Source organism: Labrus bergylta, chromosome 22, assembly GCF_963930695.1.
Source record: "Labrus bergylta chromosome 22, fLabBer1.1, whole genome shotgun sequence".
In the NCBI taxonomy this organism is placed as follows: Eukaryota; Metazoa; Chordata; class Actinopteri; order Labriformes; family Labridae; genus Labrus; species Labrus bergylta.
The window spans coordinates 5,704,746-5,723,435 of NC_089216.1; the positions used below are offsets into that span (position 1 = coordinate 5,704,746).

Sequence of the window (18,690 nt, forward strand, 5' to 3'; positions counted from 1 at the left end):
TAAAAGTATTAGTAGTACCACTAACACAGTAAACATTAGTAGTACTCCAAATATTAGGAGGAGGGTTCTTGCACACCACAAGATAACAGTAGCATGAGGAAGAAAACAACCACCAGCAGTATGATTGCGACAAGTCTAGGTAGGGTCTTCAAAAATTCAATGAACGCTATAAAAGCCACTGCTCCTGCTGCCTCCGCTCCTGCTCCTTTTTCCAGTTCCGTCACCTTCTTGTCTTCTGCAGTTTTTTATTTTTCTGTTTCATCTTTCTCACCTTCTTCCACTTCCTCCTCTTCTACTCAAATAAGATTTGTGGACGAATAATGGGATGAATCAAAAAATGAAAATTCGCTATATGAGTGAAAGAAGATTACTTAGATAGAAACCATATTAACTCTTTAAATCCCATAATGACCAAGAAGGAGTGAGAAAATGAAAAATGAAGCCAATGAGGAAGCTCAAAATCCTGCAGTTCACTGAGTGTCCACTTGAGGCTGGCTCCAAAAGAACAATAAGTCACATACACACCCAAGCCAAAAAAGCAAATTTTTGCAGTGTAAATGAACGTGTTTACAGCCTGGTACAAAAACCATATATTGGTCTGATCAGTTATTGTCAAACAGTTCAATCAAGCTGATTTTGACACTCACTCATGTTGGACAGGGATAGTCTCCCGCTGTGAGGGGCATGTGTGAACAACCATAGCAGGAGGATTTCAGGGGCAGCCCGCCTGAAATGTTCTATACATTTCTAGAGTGCATAATGTGAAAATGGCTTTATTGAAAAATGCAACTATGGGATACCTCTGCAGCTACAAAGACGCCCCTGAAGTGCTGTATAAAATAAAACAGGAGCTTGATGGGAAATAATTGTGCATGACTTCAATGAATAGAAAATAATTCCAAAGACATTTTAATAATCTAATTGATTTAAAAGGAGGGTGAGTGCTGCATATCTCTGTGGCTGTACAGGGTGGTGTCTTTGTCTTCCAAGGTACAGACTGAAAGAATGTGTTTTTGGTTTATTTATAAGATGGTTACAGTTTCCACTCGAGAATAATAGGTTGTATAACCAGACTGACATGACCAAGGGTGAGGTTGCTAATGCGAACTCCAACCAAACAAAACACCAAGCAAGAATTCTCTAGGTCTGTCTTTTCTTCCCGTTGACCTTCCTATATCACAAACAAACAAAATGTGTTTATTAATTCATCCTATATCTATACTGTTTCACCCATTCAGGGTCAAGGGGGGATTGAGCTGATTCCACACATGCTCCCAGAGAACATACAAACTCCACATAGAAGTGCTCCTGTTGGATGAGGATTTGAACCAGGAACCTTCTCCCTGTGAGGCAACAGTGCTAACCGTTGCACCACTGTGCAGCCCTTTTTAAATTTTGTATCATTTCTTTTAATTTGTATCAATAGTGCAGTGACTTTTGAAACTGTTGACAATCAAAAGCAGTGGTTAGATGCTGATTGCATGCTGCACATTATCATTCCTCTTATGGGCAGAGTATTTTGCCTCCGGTGATTCAGAGCAAGTTGAAAGGAATTTATTTGTGGTGTTTTGTTTTTTTCTGGCAGCATCTATTCCCAGTTTCTGGGAACCAGGTGCACCAGTAAACAGAAAGTAAAGGCTTAGTGTTTAAAGGAAAGCCTGGCTCATTTCTTGTAAATGATGACAGAACTCTAAATGTACACCGCAATTTTCTGTGAAGTTCAAATATTCAGATTGCAAAATCTTACTTTTGAACTGACTTTGTAGCGTGAAGAAAAGTCAGTTGTTAAAATAATTTCCCCTATTATTTTGGTAGAAGAGCAGCCTCAGTAGTTAGTTGGTTAATTAGTTAGTTGGTACTTTTTTTTGGCTTTATTGAGAGATAGGACAGTGTACGAGGTCAGAGGTCAGATTTGAGCCCTAGCTGCCTGCTATGTCCTCCGTACTGTATGTCGGGTGCACCCACTAACCACTATGCCACAAGAACACCCCCCCCACCCCCCACCCTTGTCAGTAATCCAAATGAGAAGCCACATACAACTTTGTTTTAGGCCATCTCTCATGAAGGTTCAGTTTTCATTAACCCTTTGAAGGCATTTAAAACCAGACAGACATTTAGCTACAAAAAATGTATTTTCACCTCCAGATAAAGGTCAGTCATTTTCAACTCTGTGATGTTTTTTATCAGGTGTGTATCGATCAGGAATAGATTGGGCTTTAGTTGGTATTTACAGCAGGGCAGTTGTGTGTTATTTGTTGTAGCTTTTGGTATTTCAGTGAAACTTATTGTCCGTAAGAAAATGTGTATCATCAACTTCTTTTACAGTGAATTTGAACAGAAACAACTGAAATGACATGTGACCAATCAGCAGCTTTATTGTTGCATTGTACATGTAAAAATGCAAAACATACTGTTGAAAATATAAGAAAGTAAGTAATCACCCTTTAAGGTTACAACACGGATTAGGTACAACATTTCCATAAAAATGAGAGAGATAAAAAACAAGTAAAGATAAGAACTGAGGCTAACATATTCTGACTTTGAGTGTGTAGCTTAAGCTCTAATATTGCTGCAACCAAGTTATCTCATTGTAAGCCGCTGAACGTCCACCATGTTGAAAGCCCACACCTTCAGTTTTGAATCAATATTTTTTCAATTGTCAAGCCAAATGATGTTGACAGGGTTTCCATCTGTGAAAACTGATTATGAATAAACAGTCGGAAGAATAAAATGCAGATTTCATCAGGTTTAGTTTAATCCTGGAACCCATTGGCTTTCATATGACAAAGACTTAATTTATATTACAAGCAAAAAAATCCAAGCTAACAATCTTGTCCTACGTGTCAATTGTCACTTTGACTGAATTCTTGCGTCTCAAGTTGCTAGCGGGACTGTAAACCATAACCAGCACATAGAAAGTAGTCTTAACTCTGATGTCTTTTATTGCTTTTTTTAATAACTCCTGGCTGTACTAAGCCCCCCCCAAAAAATTGTCCACCGCTTCCAGAAGCTACCAATGTCAATGTCATCTTAAAGTCCATCAGTGTTTATTAAAATAAACACCAAGGATCATGAGTTCCTTCAAACAAAGCATACCATGTGTCGATGAAATCTTCCCATATTGGTGTAATCTCCACAATGGGTTGAATGACATCTTCGACTGCCTCTGCTACGACGCTGGCTTCTGGAGTCACATCTGGAACAACATTTACTATCTCTTCTACGACTGTTGCTATAGGTGTTGCTATTATTTCTGTAACTGCTTCCGTCGTCCCCATCCCAACTTTAAAATTGATGAACGCAGCCGAGACAGCAGCAAGTATTCCTGCAATGACCGCAAAACCCACTAAACCTCTGATCCACCTTTTTGGTGTTTTTTCTGTCATGATCGTAAAGACGTTGCTTTTTGCCTGCCTCCTGATCTCTTCCTGTGAGATGCTTCCCGATGACTTTTTGATGCGCGCTTCCTCTTTCTGTATTGCTTTCTCTACTTCCTGTAGCATTTCATTGGTGTAGAAGTCTCCGTTGTTCTCCCTCACTATCTCATCTATGGTGTTGAGCAGTTCTGCCACCTGGAACTGGTTACTTCTGTATTCGTCGTCTTCGTTGGCCTTCCAGTATTTATTGTCAACGACGTGGCACCGGCCTCCGCACTTCTTGACCAGATCACTCAGACCTCCACTTTGATCGACGTACTCTTCGATTTTCATTCCTTCAGGGAGCTGGTCACCGTGAGTGAAGACAACTGCAGCATATTTGAGAGCGTCCTCAGAGAAAAAATCACATATTTTTGCAATGACGGCCCCTTCATGCTCGGTGAACTTCTCCATTTTCAGCACAATGAGAAAAGCATGGGGCCCAGGAGCGCACTCTGTGATACACCTCACCATCTCAGGCTTATTTTCTTCCTCAGACCTTTCAGCATCGAAGAAACCAGGAGTGTCGATCAGATTGATGCTTCTACCATTGACAGATTTGGTTTCAGCTTGAGAGCAATTATTTGTCAAGCCATTGAGGTGATTTATTTGGAATATGGCCTCTCCAAATATGGTGTTAGCCAGGCTACTCTTTCCAACTCCCGTTTTTCCAACGAGGACGATCGTCTTTGTAGCTGGCACTGTAAAAGAATAAGAATTCTGTTTCAGTTCATCAGTCCCCACACATTGGTTCTTGAAGGGTTTTCCCTATTGGTTTATTGTGCTGGAGATTTAAACACAAGGTGCAATTAGGTTGAATTAAGTAAATCATATAGGTGTGGTGGGTTCATGGTTTTACTCAAGTAGATAGATCTGAGACACAGATCACAGAGAATTGTTTTAAAGTTTATTTTTGTGTTGATAGAAAGTTAGACGGATGTTTCTAAGAGGCCTACCTTTTTAGTCTAGCTTTTAACTGAATCTCATTTCATCTAGTTTTTTAACATTTTTAACCTCCTGTGTTTCCTCATTAAGAATTAATGTTCGTGTTTCCTCAGTCCGTCAGTACCTGTTTTAAAATAGTTATTTTACCTTAGTTTTTGGATTGAGGGGTAGCGGTGGGGGAGAGAGTCATGTTGTTGCTGTTTGATTTATATTGATGTAAAAGCACTTTGTGATATATTATTGTATGAAAAATGCTATTCAAATAAAGTTTGATTGATTGATTTCTAATAATAAAACAAAAAATGGAATACCATATACTGTATACCCCATATTTGATACAGACCAAACTTGAGGTAATTATTCAATTCCAGTTCCCCTCTAGTTGGGGGCAGGGTACAGATGATGACCAAGCATCACTCATCTGACTTCCAAACAGCTTGAAGACCCTACAGCCTATGCTCATTTGTTGTTTATTGATTTAAGTTAATACTTTGCAGCCATGATTCGGACCGGAGCAAATGAACCATAGGTGTAAAACGGACTCAAATCCATTTCCATTTATGAGCTAAAAAATGCAAGACCATCAGAGACGAGATTGACTGTGACTCTTGTGTCTTAACTCATCTTATTAGTTTATAGACGTAATCTTAATTTATACAACTGTGAGTGAGGTCCAAGGAATGTCAATTGGACAAAGGGCACTCGGTAAGTGCTGATCTACAATAGAGTGCCTAGTTGAAACTAGAAATGATCAATTTGCCGCTCATGGTCCTGTTTGCTTAATAAGTCATGCAGTTGCATCTATAGATTTCCTTTTTTCATGACAGTAAAAAATTTAATATATGAACAATATTTCAAGCCCATTGTCACAAGAATGTTTGATGTGTGTCCTTATTTTAAAAAAGTGAAATACTCCCGCTTCAAAAACATACAAATACAAAAAATACAATATTTTGTACTTTATAGGGCTCAGAAGCTGAAATATAACAATAAAAATGTCCTTACCGTCCATGCTGTCAAATGTTGAAATCTTTGCAGACAAATTAGTTGGATCTAGCGACAAGCGACACGTCTCTACTCTGAGTTCTCCTGCTCTGACTCACCTCTTGCTCACTATGACTTGTCTGACTTGTTTACCGGCTGATGGAATGATCAAGACACATTACGTTTGTTCATACACCAAAAATCTGAATTGTGTACCTCAAATAGCTACATATATATTTTATATTTAAACATCTACTTTGTGACTTTATCTTGTACGAGGATGTACCAAAAAACGTGTGCATGCATTGCTTTTCTTAACGACATAGACATGTGTTAATATGTTGGCAAAAGGACGAGTTTCATTGTGCTTTAATCAGTCTTGCAGTCTGAACGTTTCCTTATCCTAAGCTTTTCTGTGTTGTAATCAGAACTGTACACATTGAGTATGGATGTACCAGCCGTAAGGTTGTTTTTTTTGTATTCCTTTGTCCCCCTTCTTCTTCTGTGTTTCTGGATCTGAAACAGTGACCCACTCAGGTCCGACAGCAGAGGTGAGGCTTACAGGTGAAGGTAAGAAGCCAAAATAAGTAACAGGTATGATTCCATGTAAAGCAGAAAACAAACAGGGTGTAGCAAGAAAGCCACAAACATTTATGGCATATAAAGTAACTACAGTGAAGTTTTATGATATTTGGTGTACAGACTAAATGCTTAATTCTGTCACACTTTTATATTTAACAGCTGTGGATGATGTGCTTTGCCTCTGTGCATATCCTGTCAGCACCTACAGTATGTGTCCAATCAGATTTTGTTGCACTTACTGATGTTGTTTCCTCCTCTCCAGATCCTTACTTGTGTTTTACTTACTCTCTGATGTTTGTCGCTTTGGATACAAACCTCTGCTAAATGAATTGTATTCAATGCACCCACTGCTGAAACAAAAGACTCTAGTAAACACTTGATGGATTTCCTGATTTATTGTTGCATATAATGTTTGAACAAAGAAAAATCCTCCATGAAAGATCCAGAATCAAAAGGTTTTTTTCAGCACACATGTGCTCATCATGGATATCAAAAACATTTCCTCTGCTAAATAATAACAATAACCATCCATATCCCTTCTAAAAAAAAGTACAAATATAAAAAAGTTGTTGCGAAAATACACTTCCACTTTTTACATTTCATTTTAGTCAAGGTTAACATGTCCCATGCTTAGATCAGACATCCTGACACTCTTTTAAGGTAAGACATTTCTTCAAATAAACGTTCAAATTAGAATGTAATGTGATTTTAAAACAAATGGCATTGTGATGGAAAGTCATAGAGCCATTCACTCCCTAGAGACACACCCAAACTAAGGCAGACTTTGCTTGAATGCTCGGCAGATTATGTTGAGTGAATAACACATGGACGTAGTCTCAGTGATGTCACCCATTGGTTTCTGAAGAGGTGTTTCAAGTCCTACTATGGAGGTTTCCATATTGGAACTGCTAAACAAACTTTCAATTTAGCCTAGAAACAGGCAAATAAGTGGAGCTGAGGCGGGTCCTCAGCCTCCTGTCAAACAGCTACAACATGCACAGTTTTTTGCACTTCCGCATTGGCTTCATTTTTCAATACCCGAGGTTGTCAATGGTCAGGACATTCTCTCTATGCAACCATTGACAGTTGCTTATCTGACACCTACACCAAACATTAAAGGAAAAAAATGAATTGAACACAATGAACTCCATACACAAGTCCAAATCAAATTATTGGACACCTCATTATTATTACAAATCAACAATAACCTCCTACCTTGTAATCTAAGGTCTTATATACATTCATTTCACAATATTTAAAACGTGTTGCTATCATGCAGGTGTTAATAAAACTAGATATGGTAAGCTATGACAGTATTGAAAAACTGTTGGAAATGCAAATTTGATGTAGTTTTTTTGTATAGTTAATTTTTACCTTGACTTTGATTTTGGTGAGTGCTGTGCAAACTTTGATAACACATCTGTATTTTTACTTCTTAAATCCAAGTTTCAAGGCTCATGAATTCCATTGCTCCACCAAGAAAGGCTCCCAACAGTGCTCCTGTTTTAACACCTGCAAATTTAAACATCTGCTTTGCCAACACTTCGGTTTTAGCCATGTGTATGATCTCCTCAGTTGACTTGTTTGCAGATGATCGTCTGATGTTCTCTTGTTCTTGTTGTTCGTCTCTTTCCACTGCTTCTAGTAACTCGTTGGTAAAACAGCCTCCTTTGTTCTCTTCAATCAGTTTTTCTATTGTTTTGAGAAGCTCTTCCACCTGGAACTGATTGTTCCTGTATTCATCCTGCTCTTTGGTCTTCCAGTATTTATTGTCAAAGACGTGGCACCGGCCTCCACACTTCTTCACCAGGTCCCTCAGAGATTCACATTGTTCGACAAACTCCTCGATCTTCATTTCCTCAGGGAGCTGGTCGCCATGAGAAAAGAGAACTACGGCAAATTTTAAAGCTTCCTCTGAGAAATACTTTTGTATCTCTTTAACGACTTCCTGTTCGTGCTTGGTGAATTTCTCCACTTTAAGCAGGATGAGAAAAACATGAGGCCCAGGAGCGCACTCTATGATACACCTGAGTATTTCAGGCTTCATCTCCTCCTGAGCTCTGTCTGTGTCGAAGAACCCAGGAGTGTCGATCCACATAATGCTTCTGCCATTGACACATTTGTTTTCTGCTTGGCATTCTGTCGTACCCGATTTGGCTGAACTGTCTGTCTTGAACACAGTCTCTCCAAAAATGGTGTTAGCCAGGCTGCTCTTCCCAGCTCCAGTTTTTCCCAAGACAACTACTCTTTTTGTCGATTCTGAAAGACAATAATGACTTTGTCTCAGTGATATTGATGTCAGAGTTTTTATTTTACAACACTTTACAAAAGAAAACCCAACATGAAAATTCCATGCACAATCATGGCAAAAACTGTGCTGCAGTGTTAAGGACAGATATCCTTTTAACAGGCAGAAACCTTGAAAAGATAAAACCTGCATCCTTGGTCATTCATATGCACATTATTGTGAGGTTGCTGTTTATACTTATAAATACAAGTACTTTAAATTGATATTAACACAGCTGTATTGGAAAGGTATATTATACTACATTACACAAGATGGTTTTAAATATCTTATTAACTTAGTCTGTGTGAGAATTATTGTCACTGTAACAATAGTTTACAAGATGGACTGATATGCATGCTGGCACATAAAGGTGAGGGTGAAACATACAAATTTATAGAAAAACTACATGTAAAGTAGCCAAACTTAGTTAAGTTATTAGGGCTTTAACAACAAGTGCTCTGTTACCTAAATGTTCTACAATATACTCACAATCAATGATATGAAATGCAGGCACTTTGCAAAATAACCTGTTATTCCAAGTGACTCACTGAAATAATTGCATTTGTATTTATAATTGGGAATAAGTAACCATAACTTACCATCCATTCTTGAGAAAATGTAGACAAGTCGAGGGTTTAGAGAATGACTCTGATCTCAAGGACGTGACAACGTGTCTTCCTCTGTCTGGCTCCAGTTTCCACCACCTGGTTTTTCCACCTGTCTGACGTGGTTCTGGGCAGCAGGCTAATGAGCACATCACACAGTACACTTCTATTTTTATCAGCGTGCGTATGAACAACCAGTTCTGTTGCATGTCAGGAAGCTCCACTATTCAGTTATTATAGAAAAGTCAAACACAAGTTATATAGTGTCGGGTCAGAAAGCATCAAGAAAAAATTAAAGCAAAACTAACCTTATTTTTTTCTGTCACTCATGCACTTGTGAATATCCCATACCTTACATTAAAGCTTACTCATTGAGGTTCTAGTCCTTTACATACCAAGTATGCTTCCTTATACATCTGGTGTTTCCACGGCAAAGATAAACATGTTGTATCTGCCATGACAAGACAAAAATATGAAATGACAGAATTCTCTGGCTTTGATTACTGTTGGAAATATTTATGTTAATGTAAATACCCAAGAAAAATACATTCATAACAGGTTTTATAAATTTAAATTTTCCCAAACATTCTAATAAAAATCAATATGTAACTATGACACCTAGTGTTTAAAATGGGTTCTGCAGTCAAAATTCAAACATTGCAGAGAACTCATTAGAAACATGCAGAGGCTTTTTAGGTCGGGTACAATCAGTTATATTTGAAGCAGATCACTTGAATGTTATCATCACTGCAACTTGGTTTGCCTGGAAATCCGAGGTGCGAGGGGCAAAATTGCCGCCTGTGGTGCCTTAAAACCACCTACTTCTCTGGTCCAAACAAATCCAGAGCATTCAGGACCAGAATCTAAAGTTAGAAGGACGACATACTAGCTGCTGCATTGTTGTCAGAGAAGCCAGCACTTCAACATATCATGTTTCCTTAATGTCTGATCATATAGTAAGGTTACTTTATCGTTTACTTCAGCAGATATCTGACATATTTGACCTTTAACACTGTTGATTTGTTTGTTTTTGAAAAGTTCACCCTTTTTATACTTTCCCAAAGTATACTGGAATACTTTTCTTCTCCCATATATTACAAGAATCCACATTTTTCCAGAGTGTTTTTCCAGAGTTTCTATAGAAAAAAGGACTTACAAAAGAAATGAGTGTTGATATTTTTATTGCTATGTTTGATATATATGTTCAGAATACAAAGGATTGAGAGGGTTCAATGAAAATCATTCTGTTCACGTCAATAATAATGACATCTATCAGCCCACATTTCTTATCTAACATTAATCTACTTCAGTGAAAAACACAAGAAAACATTTAGACATTAAACAGCAACTCTGAAACTGGAGATAAAAGGTTAAATGGATATCTATTACACAACAATTTTCAAAATAAAGATTTCTGTCAAACATTTAATCAACAGCCCAGTAAGTTCATTACAAAAGTCAATGTATTATGTTACTTTATTCCTCTGATTTTGAGGACATTGTGCCTCATTCACCATTCATTCTTATGAAGAAATTTGTGCTTAGATCCTAGTACGAAGATTTTAAGAAGATTCTGGGATTCATTGCATTTCATGTAAAACTACATTTGTATAATATTAGTCCGTAGGGTTTACAATATTTAATTTGAATCCCACTGCTGAATCAAACAGTTTGTTTGCTGCTGACCTCCTGCAGTAGTACCTCCACTTCTAACTGCTAAAGTTTATTCTGCGTTAGAAGTCCCAGGCATCTCCACAACCTTGTTTTTTTTGCTACCAGCATGTGTTTCTGTGAGTCTGCCCTGCACTCATGCTGTTTTATGGGCATTAGTGGGCGGTTACATATGCTAATTAGGAACAACATGCACACGCTTTCAACTTACAAACACAAGGAGAGCACAGCAGCAAATAATTTGGTCATTTCAGAACAGGTTGGTTAATCTGAAGGAGAGTGAATTTTAGATTAGTTCTATCTCATCTATTGTTTTTAAGATATAATTGGCTCCTTTCTTGACTGCATCTGCTGCCTTCTCTGCTGCTTCCTGCATTGTTTCTGCTTCCTCAGCTGCAAGACATCCTGTCACACCTCCTGCCACACCTCCTGCCACACCTCCAGCAGCCACTGCTAAAGCCTTGAATGCTGCTGATGGGATTGTTCTAGCTGCTGTTCCAGCTGCTGCTCCTGCTGCTACAAGTGTTTCAACTTCTTCTTCTGCTGATTTGTCTCCTCCTGCTAACTTTGAAATTCCTAAACATGAATTTGTCATGTCTTTAAGACCTTTCAATATTTTAAGAACTAATTTGATCATTGCTTTCACACCAAAGTAAGCTCCTAACACTACACCTACTCCTGTACCTGTCATTAGAATCAAAAGCTTCTCAAAGACGTTAAGCTTAGCCTTCTCTCTGATCTCTTCCTCTGACATGTTTTTTGATGACTTTCTAATGGGTTCCATCTCGTCTTGTATTTTGTTCTCCACTTCTTGAAGCATCTCATTGGTGTAGTAGCCACCCTTGTTGTCCTTTATCGTCTTCTCCACTGTCTTAAGTATCTCTTCCACCTGGAACTGGTTGCTCCTGTATTCATCCTTTGGCTTTTCTTTCCAATATTTGTTGTCGATGACATGGCAGCGGCCTCCACACTTCTTCACCAGATCACTCAGCTTCTGATCCTCGCGGACAAAATCTTTAATTGTCTGTCCTTCTTGGAGCTGATCACCATGAGTAAAGACAACTGTTGCAAATTTTAAAGCTTCTTCAGAAAAGTGTTCTGTTATTTTGGTAATGACTGCCTGTTCGTGCTCTGTGAATTTCTCCACTTTAAACACAATGAGAAAAGCATGAGGCCCAGGGGCGCTCTCAACAATACACTTCACCATCTCAGGCTTCAGACCATTTTCTGACATGTTGGTGTCGAAGAAACCAGGAGTGTCGATCAAAGTGAGGCTCTTTCCATTAACACATTTGGTTGCTGCTTTGCATTCACTTGTTTCAGATTTGGAAGTATGGTTGATTTTGCATATGTCCTCTCTAAATATGGTGTTCACCAGGCTGCTTTTCCCAGATCCAGTTTTCCCCAAGATAACAAGTCTCCTTGAGCCTGAAAGGGAACAATGTCACATCATTAATATGAATTATACTACATTTCTCAGGAGCTTGGTGGTATAGTTGCTGATTTTTGTATCATATAGCTTTTCAGTATATAGCTTAAGGGCCTGTGTCCACATTTTGCACTGGCAGTGCCCACGACCCCAATTTCAGAGCCCTCACCGGGGTTTAGCGTTGCTATAGGTTACAAAATTTGTCACTGTAATGCTTTTCAGTTCTCTATACAATTCTTTCAGTAAGTTAGTAGCTTGTATATATTGTTGGGGTTGTATCAAGTCAACTTTGGTTATATTCTTTAATAATTATATTTCAGTATTAATAATATAAATAAGAATATCATTAAACTATGTTTAATCACTCTTGGGGCACCAGGGAAATATAACCAAAATATCACTCAAATCAGTCTCAAATTAGTTATTTATTTACTAATAGTATTAATAATGAATAACTATATTTAATAAATTGAAGGCGTGAAATCCGTACACAAAGCCTTCGCACCCAGCTTATATCACAATGCAAATACACCAGTAATCACAAACAACTGCTCTCTTAAATTATAAGTATTTCCCTTCATTCACAGAAACAAACCAATGGCTGAATTCAACTTAATACGGCTTACACTGGCCTTTCTGATCAGAAGAGTAATACCCGGTTATAACGCTGTTACACTAAGCACATATAGGTTCATTTCATGTCCATGCAGATTTGTTGTTGTCTTTTTGAATGCACATCTTTTGCACATTATCTTCTGTTATCTGTTTTGTTTTTTACTCACTTGAAGCAACAATTATTCATCAATAGTCATAACACTTTCCAGTTACAAATGTTAAATGTCATTAAAAAAAACTATGTGGCTATAGAAATAGGAATTCAAATTTTTCTCTTAAGAAAAAAAAAGACAATAGGCCAAACAAGCAGATGTTTTGCGAGAGAGTGAGAGAGAGAGAGAGAGAGAGAGAGAGATCTCTGATTTTGTTATTTGATCAAGTTTTAATGAAACAGATATTGAAGGCATCCCACATGCAGCCATGGGTTTTCGTGTTATCTTTTCATTTTTTACAGATATGAAGAAATGAGTTTGCCTTTGACATGTGACGTGACCATTTTATGGATAAGTGTGCATCTCCACACTGTAAGTTGGTCATTTTAGATCAGAGTGAACAGTTTCAAAACATTTTAAAAGAGCTGATCGTAGCTTACCGTCCATGTTGTTGAAAGAGATGTCAGTGATGAGTGAAAACTGTTTAGAGCTGAAAGTCCACCGACCTGTGCGTCTTTTCTCCGGTGATCAGACTCCTGTGCTTGCACACAAAATGTCTTCTATTGTCCGCTAACTGGTTTCATCGCTGTCTCACGCCCATTTCTTTTCCTTATAAGGTTATAAGAGAGCAACAAATGCATGTTTGAATTCTGTTTCATGGCTGCACAACGAAAGCCACAAAACCTGTAGTCATGACAACACACCACACGCTTTGAATGATTCCATGCTTTGAAATAAAATGTGGGTTTAACTGAAGACTTTCTTTGTTCAAACTACTGTAATGAAAAAAAAAAACATTATGCGGCTGTGCCAAAATAACTTTACTCATTTAGAAAATACCGCTGTTCAAGGCACCTGGCCCGAGCATTTCCTGTTTTTCAGAGGCCTCTGCAAGAACATCTGTTTTACCGCAAACTTTTGCATGAGTGTCTGCTTGTCTTTGAATTAAGATACAGAAACTGCCTAGACTATGTTTTAGCACTAAACTCTTAATCTGCCCTACCACAGAGTTTGTCTTTATCCACCCCTCCCCTTTGATACATTGTATAAGTGTGTTTCCCCTTTGAGCTTCTGACAGACTCTACCTTGTGTCACACTCTGTGTATTTGCTCCTTCTTGCAAGAATAAAAAACTCTTAAGGCCATTTCGTTGCAATTAGACCTCAATTGGGGTTGCAGTAGCTCAGTCCATAGGGGTTGGGAACAGAAGGGTTGCCGGTTCAAGTCCTGGTGTGGACCATAATATGGAAGTTGGTCTGGTTACTGGAGAGGTGCCAGGGCACTTCCCGAGCACTGCCGAGGTGCCCTTGAGCAAGGCACCGAACCCCAATCTGCTTAGTAGCTTGTAGCACCCACTCTGACATCTCTCCACCAATGCATGTCCACAGGATCCTGTTTGTGCATGTGTGTGATTCGGGCCTATGTGTGTGAGAAGCATGTCACTATAAATAACAGTGTAAACCAAATTTCCCCTTGGAGATTAATAAAGTATATAAACATTTTGTATAAAAAATCTATCTTTATTCTTCTGACGACTCAAAGCGCTTTTATGTCACACCTACCCATCCACACACTGGTGACAGAGTCTTCTTCGTAACGTGAACATCAGAAGTAACTAATCCCTTTCATGCGTCGCCAACGAAGCAGCGCGAGATACTTGGGGTTAAGTGTCTTCCCCACTTTCTAATCTATCATCAAATCAACACGAAGGTTCTTATTTTAATCTCTATACAGGTAGCTCTAGGTCCAATGTTTATACTAAAACATTTTATATATTTGCATGTTATAAGGAGAGCAGTAATATTTATATCAGTCTAACAGCAATTTTCTATAAAGGAAGGAAAGCAATCAGAGAGAAATTGGGAATAGAATGTGTTTTATTATGTCAATGTTGAACATTTAAAGTGGACACATCAATATATATATATATTTTTTAAAACATAAGTTTTTTTCACTACCAATAATCAACTGCAGTAAAAAATACAACACACACTCAAAAGCACAAGATCAGTTGCGTTTTCCAGAAAGTCACCGAACTGTATGTTAAAAAAATAACAAATGATTCATCTTTTTACTTTCAAATGTGTGTTAAAAATTAAAAGTTCAACATGATCAAAAACATTTGAAGCCACACACATAAAGTGTTAGATAAGATGCAGGGAATAAATATAGAGATAGATACATATATGCATTTATAATTACTACTGTGATAAAAATTATGATGATAGATACTCTCCATTATATTCAAACAATACCAGAAAAATAATGTTGATTATTAAAAACACAGATTGTATGGAGAAGGTCAGCCAAGATCTTTGTGACTACTACTACTTTAATAAATGATGGGGATCTACTAACACATCGCAGTACATACAAATATGGACAATTTTAATCGATGCGACAAAAATATGTAGCGCAATGCTATTTTTAACAAGCAGAGGGCGCTATGCTTTTGGTTTCTCTTGTTCAATGTCAGAAGATGAAGCAGTGGCACTTATCGGTGTCACGTTATAAAGACAAAAATATGCACAGATTCCTAGCAGAGTTGGAAATTAGCACCCATCACCCGCCTCGAGTGGCCATACAAGGAACTTGGAATGTAATTTACATTTTTGTTATTGTGACTGTCACAAATTGTCATGCTGCTAAATAATGTATTTTTTAAAATCAGCTCAGAAGAAAAGTAAATAAACATTTGAGCAGTAGATATAAAATGCTCCCGCAAAGTGGCATTTATAACCCCCTAACCTTAATACAAAAATCAGAGCATTGGAATTATCCGACATCCAACGCAATCTGACACAATCGTTTTCCCAGAAAAGTGTTCTGAGACTTAGCACCAATCTCAATACTCTAAAGGAGATACAGTGATCTGGCTCGATGCTTTAAACTTTGGAGAAATAATTGTAAGGTTCATGTTATAGGATGACTATCCAGCCCCTTGATTTCTTCCCTTCAAACGTAATTTTTGATACCTTTCTACTCAGAGGAGTCGGATTTAGGGCAATCTAAGAGTAACGTACTTCTATAAAAGTATTAGTAGTACCACTGACACAGTAAACATTAGTAGTACTCCAAATATTAGGAGGAGGGTTGTTGCACACCACAAGATAACAGTAGCATGAGGAAGAAGACAACCACCAGCAGTATGATCGCGACAAGTCTAGGTTGGGTCTTTAAAAATTCAATGAACTGGTAACTCTTTTGAGCTATAAAAGCTGCTCCTGCTCCTGCTCCTGCTGCCACTGCCACTGCCACTGCCACTGCCACTGCTCCTGCTGCCACTGCTCCTGCTGTCACTGCTCCTGCTGCCACTGCTCCTGCTACCACTGCTCCTGCTACCACTGCTCCTGCTACCACTGCTCCTGCTGCCACTGCTCTTGTTGCCACTGCTCCTGCTGCCACTGCTCTTGCTACCACTGCTCTTGCTACCACTGCTCCTGCTACCACTGCTCCTGCTGCCACTGCTACTGCTACCACTGCTCCTGCTGCCACTACTCCTGCTGCCACTGCTCCTGCTACCACTGCTCCTGCTGCCACTGCTACTGCTAGCACTGCTCCTGCTGCCACTGCTCCTGCTGCCACTGCTGCCACTGCTGCCACTGCTGCCACTGCTCCTGCTGCCACTGCTGCCACTGCTACCACTGCTCCTGCTCCCACTACTCCTGCTGCCACTGCTCCTGCTACCACTGCTCCTGCTGCCACTGCTACTGCTAGCACTGCTCCTGCTGCCACTGCTCTTGCTACCACTGCTCCTGCTGCCACTGCTCCTGCTGCCACTGCTACCACTGCTCCTGCTGCCACTGCTCCTGCTGCCACTGCTACCACTGCTCCTGCTGCCACTACTCCTGCTGCCACTGCTCCTGCTACCACTGCTCCTGCTGCCACTGCTACTGCTAGCACTGCTCCTGCTGCCACTGCTCTTGCTGCCACTGCTCCTGCTGCCACTGCTCTTGCTACCACTGCTCCTGCTGCCACTGCTCCTGCTGCCACTGCTCTTGCTACCACTGCTCCTGCTGCCACTGCTCCTGCTGCCACTGCTACCACTGCTCCTGCTGCCACTACTCCTGCTGCCACTGCTCCTGCTACCACTGCTCCTGCTGCCACTGCTACTGCTAGCACTGCTCCTGCTGCCACTGCTCTTGCTGCCACTGCTCCTGCTGCCACTGCTCTTGCTACCACTGCTCCTGCTGCCACTGCTCCTGCTGCCACTGCTCTTGCTACCACTGCTCCTGCTGCCCTCGCTCCTGCAACTAATGCTTCTGCTACTGCTGCGACAGGTGCTATAACTTCTAACGGTATAACTCCTAGCACTGCCAATGCTACTCCTACTCTCCCAAAAAAGATCCCGACGACACTACCTATAACGGTAAATAGTCCACCACCGGCTCTTTTGAATCCTGCCTTTTTCTCTGTTTCTTTCCCTTTTTTCAGTTCTGTCACCTTCTTCAAACGTAATTTTTGATACCTTTCTACTCAGAGGAGTCGGATTTAGGGCAATCTAAGAGTAACGTACTTCTATAAAAGTATTAGTAGTACCACTGACACAGTAAACATTAGTAGTACTCCAAATATTAGGAGGAGGGTTGTTGCACACCACAAGATAACAGTAGCATGAGGAAGAAGACAACCACCAGCAGTATGATCGCGACAAGTCTAGGTTGGGTCTTTAAAAATTCAATGAACTGGTAACTCTTTTGAGCTATAAAAGCTGCTCCTGCTCCTGCTCCTGCTGCCACTGCCACTGCCACTGCCACTGCCACTGCTCCTGCTGCCACTGCTCCTGCTGCCACTGCTCCTGCTACCACTGCTCCTGCTACCACTGCTCCTGCTACCACTGCTCCTGCTGCCACTGCTCTTGTTGCCACTGCTCCTGCTGCCACTGCTCTTGCTACCACTGCTCTTGCTACCACTGCTCCTGCTACCACTGCTCCTGCTGCCACTGCTACTGCTACCACTGCTCCTGCTGCCACTACTCCTGCTGCCACTGCTCCTGCTGCCACTGCTCCTGCTGCCACTGCTACTGCTAGCACTGCTCCTGCTGTCACTGCTCCTGCTGCCACTGCTGCCACTGCTCCTGCTGCCACTGCTCCTGCTGCCACTGCTACCACTGCTCCTGCTCCCACTACTCCTGCTGCCACTGCTCCTGCTACCACTGCTCCTGCTGCCACTGCTACTGCTAGCACTGCTCCTGCTGCCACTGCTCTTGCTACCACTGCTCCTGCTGCCACTGCTCCTGCTGCCACTGCTACCACTGCTCCTGCTGCCACTGCTCCTGCTGCCACTGCTACCACTGCTCCTGCTGCCACTACTCCTGCTGCCACTGCTCCTGCTACCACTGCTCCTGCTGCCACTGCTACTGCTAGCACTGCTCCTGCTGCCACTGCTCTTGCTGCCACTGCTCCTGCTGCCACTGCTCTTGCTACCACTGCTCCTGCTGCCACTGCTCCTGCTGCCACTGCTCTTGCTACCACTGATCCTGCTGCCACTGCTCCTGCTGCCACTGCTACCACTGCTCCTGCTGCCACTACTCCTGCTGCCACTGCTCCTGCTACCACTGCTCCTGCTGCCACTGCTACTGCTAGCACTGCTCCTGCTGCCACTGCTCTTGCTGCCACTGCTCCTGCTGCCACTGCTCTTGCTACCACTGCTCCTGCTGCCACTGCTCCTGCTGCCACTGCTCTTGCTACCACTGCTCCTGCTGCCACTGCTCCTGCTGCCACTGCTACCACTGCTCCTGCTGCCACTACTCCTGCTGCCACTGCTCCTGCTGCCACTGCTCCTGCTGCCACTGCTACTGCTAGCACTGCTCCTGCTGCCACTGCTCTTGCTACCACTGCTCCTGCTGCCACTGCTCTTGCTACCACTGCTCCTGCTGCCACTGCTCCTGCTGCCACTGCTCTTGCTACCACTGCTCCTGCTGCCCTCGCTCCTGCAACTAATGCTTCTGCTACTGCTGCGACAGGTGCTATAACTTCTAACGGTATAACTCCTAGCACTGCCAA

The 18,690-nt window shown here is 41.0% G+C and overlaps 3 protein-coding genes across 3 annotated transcripts; all 3 read right to left on the reverse strand.

Annotated features, from left to right (window-relative positions):
• Positions 1 to 2,357: 2,357 nt before the first annotated feature.
• LOC109977759 (GTPase IMAP family member 7-like) lies at positions 2,358 to 5,445 on the reverse strand. Its single transcript, XM_065950614.1, has 2 exons — positions 5,367 to 5,445; positions 2,358 to 4,117 (listed from the first exon to the last, which is right to left on the reverse strand). Exons 1-2 carry the CDS (start codon positions 5,371 to 5,373, stop codon positions 3,051 to 3,053), a joined length of 1,074 nt encoding a protein of 357 aa, XP_065806686.1. The 5' UTR covers positions 5,374 to 5,445; the 3' UTR covers positions 2,358 to 3,050.
• Positions 5,446 to 6,319: 874 nt separating this feature from the next.
• On the reverse strand, positions 6,320 to 8,951 carry LOC114921383 (GTPase IMAP family member 7-like). The gene is made up of 2 exons (XM_029281310.2): positions 8,814 to 8,951; positions 6,320 to 8,186 (listed from the first exon to the last, which is right to left on the reverse strand). Exons 1-2 carry the CDS (start codon positions 8,818 to 8,820, stop codon positions 7,363 to 7,365), a joined length of 831 nt encoding a protein of 276 aa, XP_029137143.2. The 5' UTR covers positions 8,821 to 8,951; the 3' UTR covers positions 6,320 to 7,362.
• Positions 8,952 to 9,983: 1,032 nt separating this feature from the next.
• On the reverse strand, positions 9,984 to 13,513 carry LOC109999489 (GTPase IMAP family member 7-like). Its single transcript, XM_020654545.3, has 2 exons — positions 13,127 to 13,513; positions 9,984 to 11,918 (listed from the first exon to the last, which is right to left on the reverse strand). The coding sequence occupies exons 1-2, from the start codon at positions 13,131 to 13,133 to the stop codon at positions 10,777 to 10,779; spliced, it is 1,149 nt and encodes a 382-aa protein (XP_020510201.2). The 5' UTR covers positions 13,134 to 13,513; the 3' UTR covers positions 9,984 to 10,776.
• Positions 13,514 to 18,690: the final 5,177 nt, after the last annotated feature.